This window comes from Zonotrichia leucophrys, chromosome 17, assembly GCF_028769735.1.
Source record: "Zonotrichia leucophrys gambelii isolate GWCS_2022_RI chromosome 17, RI_Zleu_2.0, whole genome shotgun sequence".
Taxonomy (NCBI): Eukaryota; Metazoa; Chordata; class Aves; order Passeriformes; family Passerellidae; genus Zonotrichia; species Zonotrichia leucophrys.
Window position 1 is genome coordinate 11,426,268 of NC_088186.1, and position 18,948 is coordinate 11,445,215.

Sequence of the window (18,948 nt, forward strand, 5' to 3'; positions counted from 1 at the left end):
AAAATCAAAGCAGCCTCGAGCACCCCTGCCCAGGCTTGAAGCCCGAACCCGTGAAGTAGTGGGGGGCTCGGGCCGTACCTACGCCGAGGGCTGCGGCCTCGGGGCGGCTCGGCGAAGTGGGCAGCGCAGGCTGAGACCTCCTCCTGCCCGCCCGCGGAGAGGGCCCGTCCCGGCTGCGCTTCCTCAGGGCCGGTGCCTCCGCGGCGCCGCCGGACGCGCTGGGTCCCGCCTCGCCTGGTGCCATCGAGCGCGGACGCGCCGGCGCCAGAGCGGCACCGGAAGCGGTTGCCGGAAGCGGCCGCTCCGTCCCGTGGGGCCATGGCGGCAGGCGGCCCCTGAGGCGCCGCCATGTATTCGGGTGCCGCCGCCGCGGGATCGCCGCGCCGGGACTTCATCTCCGTCACTCTCGGCCCAGAGGAGGTGGCCGGGGTCGGTGGCTATAACAACAGCAAGGCTTGGCGGCGGCGCTCCTGCTGGCGGGTGAGGGCCACGCGGGAGCTTTGCGGTACCGGGGTATCCCCGGCCTGGGTGCGGGGGGCACCGGGTGATGAGGGAGGGCTGTTGGGCGGTCAGGAATGTCCCTAGGCTTAGGTGCAGCTGGAGTTTCATGGGGGGCCTGGCGTCGTCCCCCAGTTCCGAGTCGGGCAGAGGCCATGGCTGTCGGCCCTGGGCGCTGGGTGTGCCTCGCTCTGGGCTCTGCTTTCGGAGTGCTCGCAGGGCTGCTCTCCGCGGGGTAGGGGTGTGTAAGGCACGGGCTGGCTGAGGTGTCTCCACGTCATGTCTTAATTTTCACGAATAAAGCTGGGACCGGGGGCATACGGTAAAATCCTGCCCTCTGCTCGTGCACATTTGAGAGGCAACGCCGAGCACTTTGGACAGAAATGAAGATTTGGTCTCTGTGCCTTTGTTCCCTGTGTTAAGGCTTAAGGGGAGGGTCCTGTCTTCTGCCCATGGAGATTAAAGGAAACAGTGTGAGAAGAGGGGTCCTCTGGCAGACCTCTGGGAAGTGACCTTGTCTGCTTGTGGGTAGAATGGGCAGACAGCTTCATGTGGGATGGGAGTCTTGGGCTGGATAGTCTTCTGTGGGAAAGAGTGAGTCAGAAGGCCAAGATAACCCTTGTTACAGATAGGAGATGATGTATAGTCACCTACAGAGGCTTTACAGGTCATCAGATGAAGTGTGTATGAAGAGCTTGTTTAGGCACACAGTCCCACAGTTCTCTTTTTATTACCAGCTAGAGAGGTATGGGCCCGAGTCATCACCCTTCACTTTACACTTATTCTTTGTGAGCAAAAAAACAGTAAGATGGTGGTGAATGCCCTCACATGTTCTTGTGCCTTACTCCTACCTGTTGCAAGACACCACAATTAAAGCTTCTTTTCCCATCCTACCCTGATGAACCACAGGGCTGCTGGATTTCAAGCTCTTTTTGCAGTGGGAAGAGGGTCATAGAGTTTGCTAAGCAGGTAGAACTGAAGATGACACAGTGGGACCAGCATTTTGCAGTGTGTCCAGAGAAGGGTATAACAGTATTCCTGTACAGTCAGCAGTGCAGGTGTAAGGCAGGAAATTGTGCTGTGGGACTCACAGTGTGAGCCCATTGACAGTTCTGCACAGAGACATTCCCGGCCTCTGGATGAGATGTGGGAAGTACTGTGTGGTTTGTGGCAAAGGCCCTTCCCAAGTGTAGCATTGGCAGTGAAGTTCCCTCTGTATATCCAAACCGGAATTAGTGAATTTCAGGAGGACTGTTGGAAAAGTAATGGTGGCAATTTAACCCTTGATGTTTAACTCCAGCTTCTCTCTCTGTAAATTGAGGCTAATGTTCCTTGGCCGCGTTCAGGTTAACGTAATTTGCTGTGAATTTTTCAGTGATTGTTGCATATAATCTAGTGTTAACCATACATTTTTGCCCAGGACTAAAATTGAAAAGATTGTGGGTTCGTCTTGTTTGCTGTTGTGGTGTTTTACTTAATTTTTACATTGCTGCAGGTTGGTGCCTCTTTTTTTTGTGGTGCAGAATTTGTTCTGTGTGATAGTTCCCATGCTTGTCAGAGCCAGGATACCTGACTTCTCTTTTACAGATTGACAGAATATTCTGAGTTGAAAGGGACCCACTCTTTAAGCAAACAGCCCATACAAGGATCAAACCCATGACCTGCCAGTGATTGGTGCTCACCTTATTTTGAGCTTTTCTTCTTTGCTGCAGTAACATTTTTAGTTTTCCTGCCATTTTCTCGTGTTTCTAATTTTGCATGTGCATTCTGCAGTTCCTTGCCAGCCAGGAGGAAAGAGGCTTTTGGCTGATTTCCCAGTTGATAGCTTAGCAGGTGCTCAGGTCAGCCAATGGAGGTTGTGATTGAAGTCAGCTGTAGTTGAAGCTTTCTGGGAATCTTGGCATTTGGCAGCTTCTGAAGTTCTTTGAGCAGGTGGTTCTTATGTTGTTTTTTGTGAGCTTCTTGTGCCAGCTGGTTGGATTTCTGTTTTCTCTCTTATCAAAGAAAGTTAGCAATGGATATATGCAGCTGGAAACAGGGTAAAATTAAACCTAGTCAATTTTGTGGGTTTTAATCTGAATGAACCAATAAGAGTTTATTTTTAACCAAGTAGGTTCTTAATGTCATGCTAAATATTCTTTCTTTTACTTCTTTTCTCTCCTAAAGAAATGGAAGCAGCTGTCCCGACTCCAGCGGAGTGTCATTCTCTTCCTGTTTGCGTTCTTGGCAGTGTGTGGAGTAATTTCGTACACAAGCATGGGGGAAACATGGAAAAGTATGTGTTCTGTACAGCTCACAATTGCCAGACTGAGCTGTTAACACCTCGTTCTGGCAATGAGAGATTAGGAGATGATTGTAGGTCTTATAACCAGTTTTAATTTCCGTTGCTAATGACTGGGTGTATTCATTAAAATGCAGTTTTGAGATGATTTTATGTGGTGTTTGAATGATGCAGTGCTTACTCAAAAAATATTTTTGGTATTCCATTTCTTTCTTTGTGTTGACTAGAGCAACGTATCCTTTTAGTTGATGTCCTGGTTTCAGCCAGGATAGTTAATTTGTTGAAGTAGCTGGGAGGGGGTGTGGCTAAGGTCTGGATGTTATTCTGTACCCCCTCAGTTGTTGCTGGGCGTGGGAGAGGGGAGAAAGGGGCTCTTTGTGCTGGGCAGAAGGGGCTCTTCCTGGCAGAGAAAACTTAGCAGGGGCAGCCATCTTTATTCATGCCTTCATGTAAATAGTTTCTTTTTCCTGTACCTTTTGTTATTAATATTGTTGTCCTTACTGTTTGTTTTTTTATTTCATTGCTGTTTCCCCAAAATTGTTCTTATCTCAACCTGTGATCTTTGCCTTCTGTGCCACCAATTTTCAACTCATCCACACCAGAGGGAAGGGGGAGGGCAGAACATAAAAGGGAAAGAGAATAGCAGTGTTATGGTTTTTGTGGTTTCAGGGAGCACTGAATTGGGAGCTACCCTTCCAAAACTATGACAGTTGATTAAAATCTGAAAGTTTTGAGTGTGGTTTCTTTATTGTGTTTGTATGTAGATACGGGTAGCTCAAACCCAATCAGTTTAGAAGTTCTAAGCATTTGGATAATACTAATGCACATTACTTCTGATATTATCTTATTAATTGTATTGAAAAACTGAAATAGTATCAGTTTTAAAAATCCCCATGTGCCTTTTAGCAACTTCCTTTTATATTAGGGAGAGGATTAATACCAAAATACACTTTGTATGTAACAGTTAGTGTGTTTTTATCAATGCTTTGTGAATGCAAACAGTTTTTGGAGGTGCATCTACTACTTGTATACAGCAAACTGTTATAAATTTCTAACTGCAGCCTTGACTGTTGATTCCTTGTGCTGAGTAGTTTTGTGTGTCTAGGTATAACAAACAAATCATTGGATGATCAGAGAACAGAACAAGAAATTCCTAGATTGAAGCTGGCAAATCCAGCTGTTCTACCAGCACCCCAGAAAGCAGATGCCAACCATGGAGACTACCCTGAGCTTTCACTGCAGGTAATGTGAGAAGAAATTAGTTTTCTAACATCACTAAGAGATTGTGAAGGCAAATAGTGCTTGGTTCCAACAGTTGTTGTGGAAGAAGGAGTTGGAACTTGCAGTAAACGTGTGCTCTTGGTGGAATGCTGTCCTCTCAGGGAGGGTTTTGGTATTGTATTTCTTGGCTTTATCTTATTTATTTACATGTTCTGTATGCTGTTTTTTACTCTCTGCTCTTCCCAGGAGGGCCAGGACTTTATGTCACACTGACCTCTTACTTGAGGCTTCACTTGTGCTGTGTGAATCACTCTCCACTCTTGTGAGAAGTCTGGAATCATGGTTTATCTGAGAGCTTGAGAGATAGCTTCAGAAAGAGCAGATGATAGATTTTGAAGGGTTATGTTTGTGGGGAATGCAGTGGGAAAGGACCATCAGCTGACTGTGAATTAGTGGAGCAAAGGAATACTGGTTACTGTGTTGTTTGTCATGAATTTATCTCATGAATTCAGGGATGTTCAGTTAATGAATACAAAATTTTGTGTGAAATCTTTTCTTCATCATGCAAAAATGTACATGTATTACTGTATAGTAATTCTTGGTTTTTACACTGTTATTGTGGAAACTTGTTTTTGCATTCTTTTGCTAATTCTCATAAATTTACTGTGCCTAGTAGAATGGAATCAAATATCTTTACAGTCCTTCATCACTACCTTGTGTTAAATGAATACTTGGGAGCAGTAAGGGTAGTTTAGAAGTAATTTATCAGTGTAAACTTAAGAACGGGATGATTTTACCAAAAGTTTAAAGCAAACAAACCCACAAGATCTTTACATAGGTTCCATTCAGGTCAGAATTTGCCTGCTGCAAAACAAACAAAATAAGATTTGTATGAATTTATGTTTAATACTGGAATGATATTGATTTATGGCTTGAAATTTTACCATCTCTGCAACTTACCAAGCACATTTTTTTTCCTATTCTCAGAAGCCACCAAAACCACCTCATGTTCGTCGTGGTCCTTCCAATCTTCAGATAAAGGCGCCATGGAGAGACACAAGACTGAAGACCCAACATGATACCATGAGGGCTGTAGAAGAGCTGGTCGAAAAGGATAAAGTAGAGAAAACGGAGAAATCCATTATCAGGTAGAAATGTTTCAGGCAAGGTACAGTGCTTCCTTCCACCTTGCCTGTGCCAAGATCCATTGAGTGTTGGAGTGAAAATTTCAAGGGCTTTTTGTTGTATGTGTCCGAGGTTATTTTCTTTCTTTGTGTGGGTTTGTTCTCAGGCCTGGCCTGATAGCTGCTGATATTACTAGGCTGATAGATTTAATTTTGATGAATGTGCAGTTTCTCTGATTTTACTGTTTGCATCACATAGCTGCAGAGTGTTTGGAGCCCTGCAAGGCTGGCTGTATTTCTAATGCACTTAGACACTCTTAATGTTCAGCAGGATTCTCAGTGTCCAAAGGTTTCTGCTGTTCGTTGTAATAAATGTTAATCTAGCAGTATCAATGTAATAGTGCTGCTGCAAGTGTTTTTGTCCTGGGGCAGGTTTGGAAAGTGATAGCATTGTCAGTGGGTTGGTGCTACTAAAGAAATGGGGCCCAGGCCAACCAGGCAGAACCAATGGATGTGTACATAGCTGTGTGAGTGTAACATGATGTGCTTACTTCTTTCTTACAAGACATTTCATTCCTTGTACAGATCTGGTAGTATCTTTAACAGGAGGTCTGTGCTTCTATGGTTATGTAAGTGTTTTGATTTGGGAATAAGTGAAGGAAAGTAATGTGGATATAGAAAAGTCTACCAAAGGTTCAGCAGAGGTTCTTCAGACTTGGAACATGAGGCTTGAGAGTTTTATGTGATTTATGTTCTCTTTATCACTGGCTCAGATGAGCAGATCATAGCATTGGAACTGTGCCTGGCTCAGCATTTTGGCTGTCAGTATTGTCTGAAAATGCTTTATTGTTTTGCTTCAGCGTGGGCTGTAACTCACAGATTTAAACAGGTGGTAATAAGCAAACTTACAAGAGCAATGAGAACATAGTGAAGACTAGCTACAAATTTAAAGAATGAAAGTAAGAAATGAAATATGGCATTTATCTAAGTCAGAAGGTATGCTGACTGGAAACAGTCGGACTGTTAAAGTAAACAATATAGACTTTAAAGATCCTGTAAGCCTGGTTCCCTTAGAAAGCATATAATGGGCTCAAAGACACCATACCTATATGTTAAATGGTATGGTTGAGATTGTTTGATCTTGATTTTTGACCTGACTTGAAGTCTGCTCTGAAAGACAAAGACTTCTCCTTTAGGAAATTCTTCATGAAAACCTGTAAAAACTGCTTTACGCGTCTGTGGTAGAAGAGAAGGCTTGTAATCCCTTGATAGCAGAGTTAGTACTTTGAGCATCTCATCTTTTGTACTTAATCATGAGTTTTGGTGATCATTGTTTATGTGTTATTGTTGCAGCATGGCAGGATGGTAGAAATGCTGCAGCCTTCTTCAAAGTATCTTCAGAAGCTGCTCAGAGTAAGGCCACAAGAACAGGACAAAGGGCAGCAACCTGTAGGGGCAATGAGGGATGAATAGTTGGGGTGGGCAATGTGAACTAGCCAATGGGGGAAGCAATCTAATGCAGATTGGCAGTAGTGCAGAGCACCATGGGCTGCATCCTCTCTATCAGCCTAGGTGGGCAAACTCTGATATATTCTTCTAAGAGAAGGCCCTGGGGATTTCTCTCGGGGGAAGGATTGAGAGGATTCAACATGGTACTATTTAGTGTTAGTAGCTAGTGTGGTAATTTCAGAGCTGGTAGATAACAAATTGCTTGTAATACAACATTTTCAGGTGTTTATTTTAAGAAGTTTTTTATTAAATTCCATTGCCAAGATATTTAATGAAAATTCAAGAGCTTGTAACACACATTTCTTAATGAAGTAAAATTTTTCTGCAGAGAAAATTTCTTTGAACAGAAAACTTACTTAGTGGGCCACATAATCATTTTGAGCCTTGCTACAAAATCTAACTTCTGTTTTATCAAAATATTGTGTGATAAAGAAAATACAGAGATAAGTCCCATTCATTCGCATGATTTTCTGTGACCAAAATAAGTCCCTTGTATTTGCAGCTGGAGAGGAGCAGTGATAGAACCTGACCAAAGCACAGAACCTCCATCCAGTAAAATAATGGACGTAGAAAAACCTTCACCTGTGGAACCTGAAGACCAGAAAGAACCAAGTAAATAGAGCAGCTAATGATACCTTTTTTTTTGTTTGTTTGCTTTTATGGTTTCAGTTGTGCAGTTTCTCCCCATACACATTATTTTATTTGTTTATTTAGATTAAAGGAAACAAAAAGTATAGGAGAGATTGCTTACCTAAAACATCCGAGTTTTTCAGTGTTCTTATTTCACTATGCCAGCCTTCATGCTTGTTAGCCTTCAGAATTTGAAAATAAATTTTAGAGACAAATCTTTGAAATGTAGCCTCTGGGAAGAGGCAGGATAACCTAAAGAAGGAGGGCATGCAAGAGACAGCTTCCTTTTCAGCTGTGCCTTTCCATTTGTTCTGCAAATACAGGGGAAGTGACTTCTCCCTGAACTAAGTGGAACTATTTTTAAGCTCACCAGAAAGCTGCAGAAGTTGTTTTTAAAGTTGCTGCAGTTGTGGAGCTAAGAACCTGTTCTTCCTTTTTCTGAGTTCAGAAAAGAAACCAGGAAGTTCTGGTGTGATGAACATGGCATATTTCAGTGTGATGTATCTGCACTTCTGCAAGCTTAATATTTATGGGGTTAGCTGTGCTGCTTGGTGTTTCCCACTCTAGAAGTCTTTGTTCATAATTTTTCAGAATGGTTTGAAATTTTTCATGTTCAGTGTGTAATGTAAGCTCCACTTCACGGCAGATTGCAAGCAAAAACATCAGTACAACTAAGGAAAAAGACTTGGTTTAGCCAAGATGGAAAATGTAAATTTTCTTTCTATTTTGATATTAAATAGAAAGATTAATAGAAATAATTTTGAAGAAGTGATTTTAAATTTAACAGAAAGCAGTTGGTAAGAGAGGGAAGATGAAGGAAAGATGTTATGTGTTGAATTAGCTGAGGATTTTATTCTTAAGCATATGTATTCAGCACCTGGATTACCATGGATCTTAATCTGGTATTTCCTAACTTCTGTCTTTTTGAGCTTTAGTGATACTCATCTATAGCTGTGCATGTGATTATTTTAATGGTTTATTTGCAGAAGTGACAGTTTTGTTGCCAGGGAGAAATCTCTATTTCCAGAGAGATTCCTCTCTTCCAGAGAATTTGACTGAATTGCTGACTGGAAACACTGACTGGTTATTCTGCTGAGGAAAGGCTGTTCTGAAACGAATAATATGAGGGTGGTTTTTCCATTGCAGTGATCAGTTAGTTTGAAAGAAATTTTATTTTCGGTGCAATGCAGTAAAGTAGTGTGTAGTAGAGTTGCATCAGTGCCCTGTAGAAGTCCTGAGCAAGGTGCTGTTTCTCCTTTGCAGTGCCCATCAATGAGCGCCAGCTGGCTGTGATTGAAGCCTTCCGCCATGCCTGGAAAGGGTACAAGGATTTTGCCTGGGGCCACGATGAGCTGAAGCCTTTGTCCAAGTCCTACAGCGAGTGGTTTGGACTTGGGCTTACCTTAATTGATGCCTTGGATACCATGTGGATTTTAGGCTTAAAAGAAGGTAATTTTTTTTCCTCTTCCATTTTTTTTCCCCTAAAATAATTCTTTAATTTCTTTTCAGGTACTGCCTGTTCAGAGTTCTTTGAGGGGAATATTTATTACATGTGGCTATAAATTTAGCTTCCTTGTGAGGGTAAATACATGCATACATATGTATGTGTACACAGTGTATGTATCTGGTAGAATTTGAGGGATGTTTTAATAGACTTCCTGGTCTTTGTTTCTGTACTAAAACCTCTGTGCCATTACATAGCCACTGGAGGCTTTCTGCCCATCACTCTTGAGTAGTGTCTCAATGTTCCTTGCTTGTGTTTTACCACACCTAATACCAGTATTTCATATATGGATTTAAGAAGGCTGTTTCTGTAAGGAATCCATGGGTGGAGAAAGGGACTGTTCAGTACTTCTTTCCTGAATTGTTTTGTTGTCTGTATTTTTGAGAGTTATTCTGGAAATGACCATGCTAGAAAACTTTCAAACAGATTTAAAAACTAAGCCCAAAATTTTGCAATTCTGTTGCAAAAAACTTAAATGCTTAATTAGTATTTATGACCCTTTTTTTTGTTGTCGGTTGGTTGGGATTTTATTTTTGGTGATGCAGAGGTTTTTTTAATGGTATTTAAAAATTTCTGGAACTGTATCTTTTTAACCATGGTCAATAGCCACCTTTGTAAACTTTTATTAAACTTACAGATTTTTGAGTCATGATAGGAAGAACAGAGCTGCCAGTGAGGGTGCAATAAATACTCAGAGTATTTCATGGTTCTGTCTCTTCTACCTTTGAAGTTTTTGTAAAATAATATGTTGTGTGTGTGCAGCTCTAAGCCTGCGCAGGCTGTCTTGAAGTTTAATCAAGTTGACAGTATGTTGCTCTTTTTTTTTCCTAATTAATTTTGAACTGAGTAGAGTTTTTAAATAAATTATTAGTGTTAGAGATGTGTTGGAAATGGGTTCTTGGTGACGACTTCTTTCTGTTTTTTATCAGTTCTGCTGACTGCCTTAGAGAGCTCCTGGGGTTTCTTCTGTAACAAGTGCTATGTAAATGCAAGTTCTGTTTGAGGCTGCTAGTTTTTCTTATCACCTGATGAATGCAAAAGCTTCTGTGGCAGAGAACTCTGCCTTTGCTGTTGTACTTCTGACAACACTGACTGAAGAATTTTAGTAATTCTTCTCAATGTGCCCAACATCCTGTATTTGCCCAGCATCCAGGACTGGAGGGCGAAGAAGCATCCATTTGCTCCAGAGTTTATCTTCTAAGGAATGCATTCCATTCTGGTAAACTGGTTGTTCTGCTTCTCACAAGCAAGAGTTTCCAGAAGCTGTAAGATCACTGAAATAGCCTCCAGTTGTGAGGGCTAAGTTGACTCACATGCACTGTGGAGACCCTGTGCCCAAGCAGTTACTGAGTGATGCTGCTGCTAAGCTGATTGATGAACATAATATGACTTTTCTTTTAACCTTTCTTTTGAATTAGTAATGTGATAAACAACCATTTTTGTTTCTCGAGAAAAAGATTGCACCATCTTGCAGGAAGCAGGCTCCTGAGGACATTGCTAGGCTAAAGCATTAACTGAAAATGTTACCTGTTACTGCGCTGGATAATGGGTCTGGTTGAAAAAGATTTAATTAAAAGTAGCAGGCTTTGTGGAAGTGTAATTAATTATTTGACAAGTCAAATGGATGGATTTGAATGATTCTAATTTTGGGACTATTTTACTAAAAAAGTTGTTCTATTCTTTTTTAAACTATTAAGGATTTTCTGTTTTGGTGGGTATTTCTGTCTGTATGCTTCTGTGGTGTGTGCTGAATAAGAATTAAGCCAATGGTAATGAAATTTCCTCCAGCATGTGCTCTTCATTTTAATTTTCCACCTAAAATATTCATCTCTATAGACAAATACAAGTAACTGTCACGAATATATGGAGTACTCATGTCTTTAGTTATTGGAACATGCCAGAAGTTCTGAACTGAACTACCTTTTACACTTTGCAGAGTTTGAAGAAGCAAGAAAATGGGTAGCAAATGATTTAGTCTTTGATAAAAATGTGGATGTGAACCTGTTTGAGAGCACTATCCGTATCCTGGGTGGCTTGCTGAGCACCTACCACCTCTCTGGAGATAGCCTTTTCCTGGAAAAAGCTGTGAGTGTCTGGCCTTACAAATGAAATTGGGTTATGTATTCCATATTGGACAAAGTTGAGGGAAGATTCCTCAGAAAGTTAAATGTTACTGGTTTTTAACAGTTTCATAAAGTGGTGGGGAAGGCATTTACCATTAAGCTTTGAAGCCTCCACTTCTGCTCTCTGTACAACCTCAAAGTTTTGCTGTGTTTGTCACCTTTTCTTGTATGTCTGGTCTTCTGCTGATGAATGGTTGACCATCATGAAGTTCATGAAACAAAGGAAGAAATAAATGATTGGCAAAGGGTAATAGTTGTTTTTTATTGCCCTTTCTGTGTGTCTTAACAGCATCAGCTGCTTCAGCAGATTAGCTAGATCAGCCCGTGACTGCATGTTAGGGATTGCAGCCTCAGATGAGGCCTGCAGTGCTAAGGACAAGGTGGAAACTCTGCTCATTACAATGAATAAGTTAATGTCTTTTTAAATTTCTTTAATTGCTTGCATCATCTAAAACTAAGCTGCTGTTCTTCTTCCATCTGTTTTGTGAAGAAAATCTAATGGGATGTCCATTTATATATATATATATATATGTATTTTTGGTTTGACTTGTTTTGACTGTGTGCTTTCTTTAGAAAGACATTGGAAACAGGCTTATGCCAGCATTCAAGACGCCGTCCAAGATACCTTATTCTGATGTCAACATTGGTCGGGGCACTGCACATCCCCCTCGCTGGACGTCTGACAGCACTGTGGCGGAGGTGACCAGCATTCAGTTGGAGTTCAGGGAGCTCTCTCGTCTGACTGGAAATGAGAAATTCCGGGTATGGAAGAATCAGTTGATATTGCTTGCTTTGTCCATTTCTCTGCAGCTCTACCACTGACTCTCCATCAGTACTCATGGTCTCAGGAGTCTATAAGTATGATAAATAAGTTGTGGAACTCTAGACAAGGGAAGAAAAAGAAACAAAATATTCTGTTATTTTATTGAATGCCAGAAATAGTAGTGGAGATGAGTAATTGTTTTTCATCCTCAGAAACAGCTTTTAAGTAGAAAACTAAAAATTTCTGAGTGTAGTTTCTTGATACTGTTTTCTGTGTGCAGAGAACAAAACTGAAATGTTACCATCCAAGGAACTAAAATGTCATTCAGTAGTTAAGAGTCTGAGAGCAGGTCACCATATAGGGAAAAGTTAGTTGAAATAAAAAGAATTTCAGAGAAAATAATATTTTCCATTTTTCTTTTTGTTTGCTGATGTTATTATTTTGATATTTTGTATCCACAGCTCAGTGTTGAAGAACGCAGTCATTTAAAGAACCTTACTATTGCTAAATAGATTCGTGTAGTTGATTTTTTTGCTGAACTTCTACTTTGGAAGTCTGAGTAAATCTGAGTGCTGTAGTACTGGCTTTTGAGTGGGCTTGCCTTCAAGGAAAGGAAACAGTCATAATTGCTTCAGAGTACTTGAACATAACCAGAACATCGTATTTTGAGAGTCCAAAAGTCTGAAATCTTGAATTTAATATATTGCTCTAGCTGAACTTGATGTCCCTGATGCTAATTTGGGGGAGCAAAGTTACAGGTTTGTTACTGGACTATAGTGACTAGACACAGTCCTGTACCTCATTTATACCTATAATTTATGTTTTCCATTTTCTTGTAGAAAGCTGTAGATGAGGTGATGAAGCATGTTCACATCCTCTCAGGGAAAAACGATGGCCTGGTGCCTATGTTCATCAACACCAACAGTGGACAGTTCACCCACCTGGGGGTCTACACTCTGGGAGCCAGAGCTGACAGTTACTATGAGTATCTACTGAAGCAGTGGATTCAGGGTGGAAAGAAAGAAAATGAGTAAGTTCTTTACACTTCTGATATTGGTGTTATAATCAGGTGAGCTGTAAAACCCGCTGTTGTAGTTTGCTGCTTAAAGAAAAACAATGCATGTGCTCAGGAGTCAGCTGGACTTAGTACTGTTTTTAAAAGCAAGCTATGAAGAAAGAGAGACCTGTGGTAACATGATGAAAGAACACAAGGAGAGTTAGCCTTAGTCTTAAAACTCCCCTCTCCACAAAAGCCTTTTCTTCCTCAGATCTGAGGAGTGTCACAGAAAGGAGATGAGAATAATAATGACACTTCTGAAATACTGTGGGCCTCTCCTTTTGACAGTGATGTCTTTGTTTCCTCTGGGTTTGCTAGTGAAAGGAGAGTTTGATGTGTTATCTTCTCTTTAATTCCAGAATCCCAGACTGGTTGGGGTTGGAAGGGATCTTAAAGCTCATTCTGTGCCACCTCTGCTATGGGCCGGGACACCTTCCACTAGACCAGGTTGCTCCAAGCCCCATGCGGCCTGGCCTGGGACACTTCCAGCCTCAAAAGCACTTCATGCTTTTGTAGAAAGTCCCTCTTCAAGTCTCATATGTTTCTTTTATCTGTACTGCATTAGTGGAAGAGTGTTTACAAGGAGGAGTTAAAGAGCTTGGAAAAGAAACTTTCCTTCAAGACAAGTCTGCATATATGTTAATTCTGTTAGACTGTTAGACTCCTTGTTAATTTCAAGGATTTTAACGCAGACAGAGCAAAAATGTGCTTCTTGGAGGCATTTCTGTGTGTCAGAGCGGATGCCCTTCTGCAAACAAAACTTTCATCACTGCTCTTTCTGAGGCTTACTTTACTGTAAATGGAGAACTGCTTTCTTTGGGACCACAATGGCATTTTGTGAGCCGCACAATCAACAGGTTGTTTTCCATATTGAAAGTACATGAAAGCAAGGAAAAATGAAATTAAATACTGCAAAACAGTGTTTCACAGTGAGACAGGTCAATTGGAAAAGATTGCTTAAACTCTTTAAATCTCCATCCTTGGATGGGGGTACTGAAAAATTGCTTGGATAACCTGGTGAAATTGAATCTGCCTCAGAGCAGAGGGTTGAAATAGAGACCTGCAAGAGGTCCTTCCCAGCCTCGATTTTCTGTGATTTCAATAACTCTGCTTCCAAGGATTTTTGAAATGAAATCTGGTTATTGCCTAGAAACAGTTGCAGGTGTTTTCTTTAATATTTGAATAAGTATTAAAGTATTGTTTACTTTTCAAGTAAATAAATTTACTTTTCAAGTAAATTGCTACATGGTAGTGACAACTGATTAATGTTGTGTTGATGATTACTGAGGGAGTTTTTTGAGTTTTCACGTTTAGTTAAATAATACTCTGTAGACTGAAGTAACAGTTGTCTAAAAGATTGTGCTGAACATCAGCTGTGACCAAATATGTTCTAATTGTGTGCATGTGAGCCAACTGGGGATGATTTTTTTCACAGGCTGTTGGAAGACTATATGAGAGCCATAGAAGGAGTGAAAAAGCATCTTCTTCAGAGATCAGAGCCCAAGAAGCTTACTTTTGTAGGAGAGCTTGCTCATGGCCATTTCAGTGCCAAGATGGTAAGAAATATAACTGCAAAAAAACCCAGAAAAACCATTACAAAATTTAAATAAAACCCAACACAGAGGCAAATGCAAAGCTTTTCCCTCTCAAAAAACAAAACCAAACCCCAACAAAAACAAACAAATGAAAAAAAACCCCAAAACACAAGATGATATATACATACACATCTGTCCAGTGTGATGACAGTAATGAGTAACTGCCTCGTAGATACTAACTACAAGTGCAAACCGAGGGCCTTCTCTGAGTCACTCTAGTAAACCCATTTTGTTCCTTCAAGACTGAACATTTTGGTGCTGGAATTAAAATTTCTTTCTTTTTTCCCCCTGTTTTAGTCAGGGGGAAAAAATTCCAGGGTCCTAAATTGTTGCAATAATACCTATTTTACGTATTACTAGTTTTCAATAATTCAAAAATAAATGTAGGCACTTGCACACCTGTGTTTTCAGATTTGCCTTCAAAAGAAGCATGTCATCTAATACTGTATTATGGGGTTTAAAAAGAAATTAATAATTTTGGAGGTTTCTGTCCATTCATGACATCTTTATTTTCCTACCTGGAAGATTCTTGGGTATAACAGTATGCTGTTTGCTGTAGGGAAAATTGATTGATCCTTCACCCTGTGTTCCCAATTTGTGTATTTTAAGATCTTCCAGTTAAAAATCCCATGCCGTGCAGGTATTGTATATGTGCATAGCTTGTCTGAAAGATGAGTGATGTATTATTAATGTATGTATAGCCTTTCCTGATGTAGTGTTTTTAAGATCCTTAGTTCTGGTTTTCAGCATATGCTTCTTGGATCTGAATTTCCCAAAAGCTCTCCAAAAACCCTGCTGTGAGTAAGACCAGAGTCTGGGTTTTGGGTGGAGGGGGCTGCCCCATTCCAGGACAGGACAGAGTTGAATTGAGACAGATAGATTTGGCTTTGGTGTCTGTATATGTCAGAACACTTCCTTCTGTTTCAGGGAGTCAGAATTTTTGTTTTAATCCATTATTATTGGGTGGAAGGCTGGGCAGGTCTCTTACCCTGTCCAGCTGGAACAGTGGGGGATGTTTGGCTCCTATGTCTGTGCTGACCTTTACAACCCTCCACTTTCTTTAAGGACTGGACAAAGCTTTTAAAGGTCCATACAGGGACATCAGAGTGGTTTTATTATGTTTTTGACTGATGAGACCTGAGCTTTGATTCTGAATGTTGAAAATCATTTGAGATTCCATATGTGACATTAATCTGCAGTGCTTATTTTCTTACATCAATGGTAGGTTAGCTCCTAAGCTACCATTAGGTTAGAATGAGGATGTGAAGCCTTTAGGTGGTTCTGTTGATGCCCTGCATGAGCTGATATGAAATACATGCTTCTGGTAAACCAAAAGACACTCTCCTTCCCCTCAACATGACCTTTATTGCAGAAACTTGAGACCTTTATTCCAGAAACTTGTCATAAAAACACATTCTTCTACATTTTTGAAATTAACGATTTCTGTAATAATGCTGCCTGCCTCATGTTACATTACATGAGATTGTTAAAAAGTTATCCTCAAGTTATTGGCACCAGAAATGTGTTTTGAAGAAGAATAAAAAATCAAAAAAATTAAAAAGACGGTGCCTTCTTACTTCCCCTGCTGTTTGATGTGTAACTTCTCAGTAAGAGTTTTCCTGTCTTGCAGGATCACTTGGTTTGCTTCTTGCCGGGTACTTTAGCACTGGGAGCTCACAATGGACTGGCTGCTGATCATATGAAATTGGCTGAAACTCTTATAGAAACCTGCTACCAGATGTATGCTCAAGTAGAGACAGGCCTGAGCCCAGAGATTGTACACTTCAACCTCCATGCACAGAAGGGCCACAAGGATGTAGAAATCAAGGTGAGCAGATAGCTGGCCTGAACTCCAGGTTTCTCTGTAGCTCTATTCTGCTGTTGAACTCCTGGCCAGATACTAGCAATGGGGTCTGTTGTGGGGCAGCTAATTCTTTCTCTGCCTTGCCTTCTAGCTGTACCCTAGGCTTTGGTTTTAGTTATCCCAGCAGTATATTTAGAAGCTGATTTATGCATAGCAAACTCTTGGGAGCAGATGGAGATGTGAATAATTATTTTTCTCCCTGCATGCATCCTTGAGGAAATTCCCTGTCTAATACTCTTGCCTTTTTTTCTCTCGCAGCCTGCAGACAGACACAATTTATTGCGACCAGAAACTGTGGAAAGCCTTTTTTATATGTACAGATTCACTGGTGATAAGAAATATCAAGACTGGGGCTGGGAAATCTTGCAGAATTTCAACAGATACACCAGGGTAAGGCCAGTTTATTATAACCTTGTTCTGTCAGGACTGTATTTTTTCACTTGCTTTCTAACAACAACTTTAAAAACATACTGTGTTTCAGGATTCATCAGATAAATGTGGGGGAATTTGTAGGTATATACAGAAAAATTGTTTTCTTACAGATGGAGATACCCTCCTTAGTCTATATAATGAAAGAAGTCATGTTACATTGATGAAAAAGTGAAATGCAGAAGCTGTAGGCAAGACTACCAAAGTGTTAGAATCTGTAGTTTCTAGACTTTGGAAGCTGAGAAGGGCATGGCTGGATTGAAAGAACTCTTCAAATAAAGTTGCCAAAGAAAAAAGAAATAGTACAAAATGGCATTAATGGCATTAACAGTATTTGTGTTCATTCTGACTACAGTGCTCATGGCGATGTCACTGATATGCTCTGAAAGTGTGGCACCAAATATCAATGGTCTGTTCTTGGGTCAGCTCTAATGTAGAAATCTCTGGTTCCTTTCTGTATATTTGTCCAGAAACTTCAAAGGGATGTTCTTTGTGATACCCCTCTACCCTGAGCACACATGGATATTTTGCTTCATTTATTGTTGTGGTTTCTTTTAAAATGCAATGAGAGTTTTTTTTTCATTACTGAAGCTTTATACATAAATGAAAACCAAGTATGAAATGAAAAGCATGAAAACATGATCTGTTCATAGCACTTACCTTCTCCAACTGCATCTGGATGTTAGGAAGTAAAAAATTGTTTTAGGTTATGCAAAGATACAATTTTTTATTTCTTTTTTTTTGCACAGGTTCCTACGGGTGGTTATACTTCTATTAACAATGTTCAGAATCCCAGTAATCCAGAACCACGGGATAAAATGGAGAGCTTCTTCCTTGGCGAAACACTCAAATACATGTTTCTGCTATTCTCAGATGACATAGACTTAATCAACCTTGACAAATATGTCTTTAACACAGAGGCTCATCCACTCCCTATCTGGGTACCAGCATAGACTCTACATCAGTGGATCTTCCAGTGGTGGCATTATCTTCAAGTCACTTTACTTTTCAGGGTTTGAGGAGAGATGCTATAATGCACCTTTTTTGACTTCAAACAACAGACAGAAGCTTGGGAAAAGCATTTCTGGTTTGAAGAAATCACATCAGTCTTAAATCTGATCTCTGGTTCTGGGATAGGCAAAGCTGTGCCATATGAAGCTGATTTCCCTGGTGCTGAGGTTCAGAAGGTAATTGTAGCGTGGACCATGACATTCTTTGGGCTCTGATGGCCCACTTAACTGATGACTCATTTATGTCAGTGTTACTAAATGCTCATTAAATGCTGAGAATGCAGCGAATTGGCTTAGGGCACACTGTTGTTCCCGGAAAGCAGGAATAAGCCTCCAGTTTTCTGGTTTATTCTGGATTCACTGAAACACTGGATTACAGAGCCATTCCTTTGTCAGACTGTGACAGTGGTTCAGGTGCAAAGTGGAATAAACAAAGAGCTGTAGTGCTGTCCCAGGGAAAAGCTGTCAGTATTGCTGCTGGTACTCTGATCTCATTCCAAACTCCCGAGATATGCTGCATCGTGTTAGGAGAAGAAAGAGGCAGCAGAGCATCTGTTGTATAGTGTTTTAGTTTTGTAGAGTACTTGGAACAGTACTCAAGTTGTGGCTGATATGAATGGTGAAAGAGAATTTGCTGCTGGTTTAGCTCAAAGTGGTATATAATTTTGTAGAAATATTGAGTTTTTTAACTTCCCTGCAGGAAAGCAGGAGATAATGTGAAATGCAAGTAAAACTACATGTGCATTTTATATCTTATTTGCATCAGTTAGACTCAGGTATTCTGACTGAAAGCTGCTTTCAGCTTTTCAGAGGTTGGGCACTGGGAACGCTTGTGAGCATATTAAGTATCAGCTTCCTTGTGTCCCTTCTGTTCAGATATCACATAATGGTTTTTGTTGACTCAAAACAAACCTACAGCTGTACAGCAAAGTTCTTCTTATTCATAATTTCTCAGTCTTCTCTTTCTCAATCGAGAAATTGTCAGTTATTTTTTTCCTTAGGAGTACAGTGGGTATTTTCAGCAGTAGTGATAAAAGCAGACAGTCTACAGCAGTTCTAGACCCCAGTAGAATTGGAGAAATTAATTTCAGTTAGTTGAAGACAAAGTCGACCCAGGTTTTTAAAGAATCTTACAGGACCCCTGGGATCTTTCATTTTTATATGTGCACATGTACAGATTTTAAGCCATGAATTTGAAAATGAGCTTTCTAGAGTGCTTTTCCTTTTGGATTTGGACTTGGAGAGTCCTGTATTCATGGATAAGATCTCAGAAATGTGATGGTTCATATTTCCAGTTGGTCTCACTGAAAGTCTCTTTCCCCCATGGCAGGGGTGTCATG

General features: G+C 40.6%; 1 protein-coding gene across 2 annotated transcripts; it reads left to right on the forward strand.

Annotated features, from left to right (window-relative positions):
- Positions 1 to 271: 271 nt before the first annotated feature.
- Positions 272 to 17,896, forward strand: MAN1B1 (mannosidase alpha class 1B member 1). 2 transcript variants are annotated; one of them, XM_064727786.1, is made up of 13 exons: positions 272 to 480; positions 2,665 to 2,773; positions 3,885 to 4,021; positions 4,988 to 5,148; positions 7,136 to 7,245; positions 8,527 to 8,712; positions 10,704 to 10,852; positions 11,464 to 11,652; positions 12,493 to 12,683; positions 14,146 to 14,266; positions 15,936 to 16,133; positions 16,428 to 16,559; positions 17,348 to 17,896. In XM_064727786.1, exons 1-13 carry the CDS (start codon positions 349 to 351, stop codon positions 17,549 to 17,551), a joined length of 2,019 nt encoding a protein of 672 aa, XP_064583856.1. In that variant the 5' UTR covers positions 272 to 348; the 3' UTR covers positions 17,552 to 17,896. The 2 variants fall into 2 exon arrangements, with proteins under 2 accessions (XP_064583856.1, XP_064583857.1); XM_064727787.1 differs by lacking the exons at positions 272 to 480; positions 2,665 to 2,773 and adding an exon at positions 3,126 to 3,228.
- The last annotated feature ends 1,052 nt before the right edge of the window (positions 17,897 to 18,948 follow it).